Source organism: Nematolebias whitei, chromosome 22, assembly GCF_014905685.2.
Source record: "Nematolebias whitei isolate Nwh7 chromosome 22, NemWhi1, whole genome shotgun sequence".
Classification (NCBI taxonomy): domain Eukaryota; kingdom Metazoa; phylum Chordata; class Actinopteri; order Cyprinodontiformes; family Rivulidae; genus Nematolebias; species Nematolebias whitei.
In genome coordinates, this window is record NC_056519.1 from 9,440,909 (window position 1) to 9,445,755 (window position 4,847).

Consider the following 4,847-nt stretch of genomic DNA (forward strand, 5'->3'; position numbering starts at 1 on the left):
CACACTCCCCTTCAGAGCCATTGACGAGAGGCGAGCAGTTATTAGTCTCACGCTGACACAATCCCAGCTGGCTTTTTGAGCTTCGAAGCGTCTGTTCTCCAACAGAAGCTCAAACCAGGGTTGTCTTCTGTATGAGAGTGGTACGCTTCAACACTTCTGTCAGTTTGTCAGGTACGAGCTTGTTTACCAAGCTGTAGCTGCTCTGTTTTCTGTGTTGCACACTCCGAAAAAGAAAACTAGTCCACGGGGGGAAGCCCAGACGAGCAAACTTGTGAAAGTTGGTTCCATGTCTTTTACCTGTCATGTATGCTTCCAGTTGATGTTGGCTAAACTGAGAGCAAGCCTCTTGGTGAAGAGTGTGTGGGATTTGCCACAGTAGGTGTGTGTTGCCTTCAGAAGCTCCTCCTCCAAAGGACGCAACAAAGAAGCAACGGGGTCGGTGCCAAAGGAGTACTGGAACAACAAAACAACAGGCGACGTTCAACTTTAACAATAATTGTCTTCTAAGATGTTTGTATCCAGTTTGCTGCCAAAGTTGGACGCTACACACAAACTTTTCTCCGGTGAACTGAAAACAACTAAAACGTTAAAGCGAGCTGAAGTCCTATGGGACGCTGAATCTGCGAGGCTAAACATAAAGTGCTCCGTACTGTTGGAGTCACTTAAAGCTATAGGCTTAGGCTCTAGTAATAACCAGAGACGTCTTCCCAATAACGAAGGGGGCCTTTACAATGCTCCGAGGAAATCAAAGGGGGATTAACATTTTTATGCCAGCTCATTTGCTTTGCAGTCGGCTCCTTGATACCAGGTCACGAGGAGAACGGTGGTTTTACGAGCGCACGCCCCGCCGCTCATAAAGCTGCATTTACAGTTGTTGTATTGATTTGGATCTGCTGACAGTAACGCTCGCGTGCACAGTCGAACTCTAAACGCACCGCCGGCTGTAAAAATTAACAGCTGCTTTCTGGTTTCAGCTTTTTTTTTCCCCAACAGTGGAAGGGAGGAGGGGGCTGCGAAGAGACAGACGGCTGAGGTGCGAGACGCAGACAGGGAGGAGTGCCGTTCTTTGTTTGACAAAAAGCAATATTAGAATTATTAACCGCTGGAAATGGTCCAGATTCGAACACTATGCAGGAAAATTCAACCCTAAGTAAAACATGAATTTGGGTTTTAACAGAAAACTATTGCATTTCCTGTAAAAATGCAGTGTGAATGCTTATTACTGAATAACGTGCTGAAAAACTGCTGAAATTTGCTGAAACGCAGCAGAAGAAAGAAAGAAAAACACATTTGCTGAATTACGTTTAAATAAGCAGAAATGAGCACAAAAAGAAGGAAATTAGCTAAAAAAAAAAAACAGCTGAATTTAGTAACAACCAAAAAAAAAAAAAAAAAAAAAAAACCAGCTGAAAAGTAGCTGAAAAGGCAGAAAGAAGCTTGAACTACCAGAAGGAAGTGGAGAGAGTACATTTTTGCTGAATTGGGCTGAACGAAGTTGAAATGAGTGTAAAAAACGTGGAATTAGCTGAAAAAGCTAAAATTAGCATATTTACTGCTCAATAGTAGCTGAAACTAGCAGAAATAAACTGAAATGAGCAGAAATAAGTTAATTAGGCTGAAAGTAGCAGAGATTACCATGAAAAACTTGAATTAATCTGAAAACGGCTCAAATTAGCTAGAAAGGTAGCTGAAAAGTTATAACAAGTTTAAATTAGCAGAAGAAAGCAGAAAGAACAAGTTTGTCCAATTAAGCTGAAAGAAGCACAAAAAGTGGAGATTATCAAACAAAAGCTGAAATTAGTAAAAAATAAAATAAAATAAAAAAGCTGAAAAGTAGCTGAAAATGTAGAAAGAAGTTTAATTTACTAAAAGGAAGTGGAGAGAGCAGATTGTTGCTGAATTAGACAAAAAAAAGTTGAAATGGGTGTAATAAATGTGGAATTAGCTGAAAAAGCTAAAATTAACATAAAACAGCTGAATAGTAGCTGAAATAGCAGAAGAAGCTGAAATTTGCAGAAATAAGCTGAAATTAGCAGAAAGAAGTTAGAAGCAGCACAAAAATGTTGTAGTTAGTAGAAAGAATCTGACAGGAGCACAAAACAGCTGGAAAAACAGCTGAAAGTAGCTGAAAAAAGGTCAAATTTGCACACAGAAGCTGAACCAGAACAAAATGTGAAAGGAGCAGTAAAAGGTTGTAAACAGATCTAAATATTTGAAGGAGGTAAAATGAGCTCAATTCATTTTCTATGAGAAGAAAAAGTGACAAAAAAGGCTAAATATTTCAAAAAGCTAAAGTTGCACCAATACCAAAAGTCATGGCAACCTTCTGCTGAACGAGCTGAACGTTTTGATATGATTTTTTGATAAAGCTTAAAAACTGCGGGATGAGATAGATGCCAAAAAAACGTACGGAACAAGGATAGGACTTACAATAAATATAAACAGGATCACAATAGTGTGAATGTTTAATAATAAGCATTCACACGATAAGAGCTAGCAGTTACTTTGTAGTGATTATAAACACATTTGATTGAATTTGTCTGTATAAAGATTACTTCTCAAAGCTTTTTTTTTTTTTTTTTAATAAAAGAAAATTGCAGTTTGGCGTTTCTGTTTAGGGGAGTTTAACTTTTATTAACCAGCTGCTCTTCAGCTCATGTCTTGTGTGTCTTGTGAGAGAAAAAATTCCAGCAGGGAGAAATTTAACTCCCGCTTTGACCTCCAGACTGATACAAACATAAAAGTTGTTTTAATCCCACGGCTCAAAAAAAACATGAGTAAATCTGCTGAACACGATGAACTGCAGGTTCTGTTCAAAGCAGCAAGTGATCTCCAGCATTTATACCCCGAGGTTCAATGGGATTAACCTGTATAAATAAAGGATGATGACGGGCATCTGTGATTTGAGATGACACCTCGTCGTGCCAGCGAACATTCCCCTCCATCCGTTGCTTGTCCTACGGGTCATATGCTGGCTGTCTGAACAGAACGGACCCCCAGGCTACCACCACAGCAGAGGAAGGGCAGCGGGCGATGGAAGCTCACCAAGAAGCTCCGTCAGCTCCCAAATGGCTCATAAGTAAAACTGGTGAGGAGGCGGCTCTTTTCAGTGAGCAGAACTAAATAATCCCAGAAAAAGAGTCAGAAGTTCAATCATTAAAACTCACCTGGTCAAAAAACAGCCCTCAGCCACAAATACAAGTTCTCCAGCTGCTTGCACCCTTAACGTACACGTTGATGATGTTCTGGAACGTTTTCTGTTCTTTTCAACCCGTTTCCTTTAAGCTACCTTTTGGGAAGTGTTTAATCTGTTAACACTACTACGCACTTCCTCTTGGTCAAATTAAAGTAGATAAGATCAAATATGGCGATGAGCGACTCGAAACTTTCTATACCTTAAGTTTATTTTACTTTTAATATACTAATATAATGCAAAACTTGAGTAAAGCTCTGACTTTCTTCTTGAGCGCAGTGGTTTACTCACAGTGGAGTTGTAACTTATCGTGCGAACACTTCTGACGCATTCACACTATTGTCAGCCGTTTTTCTGCCGTACGTTTTTCAGCATCTTTCTCGTTCCGCAATGTTTGTGCTATTTTAACAAATCATAAATCAAAACGTTCAGTTCGATCAGGACAAGAGTGCTATGACTTCGCAACTTTAGCTTTTTGAAATATTTAGCTTTTTCTGCCATTTTTTTCCTCACAGAATATGAATTCACATTTTGTTCTGCTTCAGCTTCTTTCAGCTTCCTTGTGCAAATTTAAACTTTTTCAGCTACTTTCAGCTGTTTTGTGCTCTTTTCAGATTCTTTCTGCTAACTACAAGAATTTTGTATTTCTAACTTTTTTCTGCTAATTTCAGCATGTTATGCTCCTTTCAGCTTATTTCTGCAAGTTTCAGCATTTTCAGCTACTATTTAGCAGTTTTTAATGCTAATTTTAGCTTCTTTTTTTTGGCTAATTACACGTTTTTATGCACTAATTTCAAACTTTTTTCAGCCTAATTCAGCAAAAATGAGCTGTCTACTTCCTTCTGATAATTTAAGCTTCTTTCTGATTTTTTAGCTACTTTTCAGTGTTTTTTTGTTGGTTTTTTTGCGGCAAATTTCTGCTTTTTTTCAGCCTAATTGGCCAAACATGTTTCTGCTTTCTTATGCTAATTTAAGCTTGTCCCTTTCAGCTATATTTGTAGCATTTTCTGCTAATTTCAGCCATTTTCAGAAAAAAAATCTAGCTTTTTGTGGTAATTTCCGCAGCCTATCAATTTGTCTCTGCTAATTTAAGCTCGTTATGCTCCTTTATAGTTATTTCTGCTACTTTCAGCCTTTTCTACTAATTCAGCTATTATTCAGCTGTTTTTATGCTTATTTAACCCTTTTCAACTAATTCCACATTATTTGGGTTCATTCCAGCTCTTTTTGCTTCCTTCTGGTAGTTTTAGTTTTAAACCTTTTCAGCTACTTTTTTTTACTAATTTCAGCCTTTTCTTTTTTAGCAAATTTCCACATTTTTATGCAAATTTCTGCTTATTTAAACCTAATTCAGCAAATATGTGTTCATTCTTATAACTTTGGCTTGTTCTTCCATTTCAGCTACATTTCAGCATGTTTGTAGCTAATTTCAGCTGTTTTCCAGCAAGGTCTTCTGTAACAAGAATTCAGTGTGTTTTCAGAGGAAATGTGATTCCTTTAGTTCTAATTGTGTCAGTAATGTAGTTATTTAAGTCTAATTGTAGCTGCACGAGCTGAAGCAGATCAGGTGGTCTGTCTGAACATATTTGCTTGTTTCCTTCTAGCAAACTAGACGTGCTCACAAATCTATAAGAGCACTGTTTTATAGGAGTCG

General features: G+C 38.0%; 1 protein-coding gene across 1 annotated transcript in view; it reads right to left on the reverse strand.

Annotated features, from left to right (window-relative positions):
• Positions 1–300: 300 nt before the first annotated feature.
• The window catches only part of gxylt1b (glucoside xylosyltransferase 1b), an 11,538-nt gene continuing 6,991 nt past the window's right edge, over positions 301–4,847 (reverse strand). The window contains exon 7 of the mRNA XM_037696156.1: positions 301–453. Coding sequence (XP_037552084.1) covers positions 301–453 — 153 coding nt within the window. The remainder of the gene's footprint in view (positions 454–4,847) is intronic.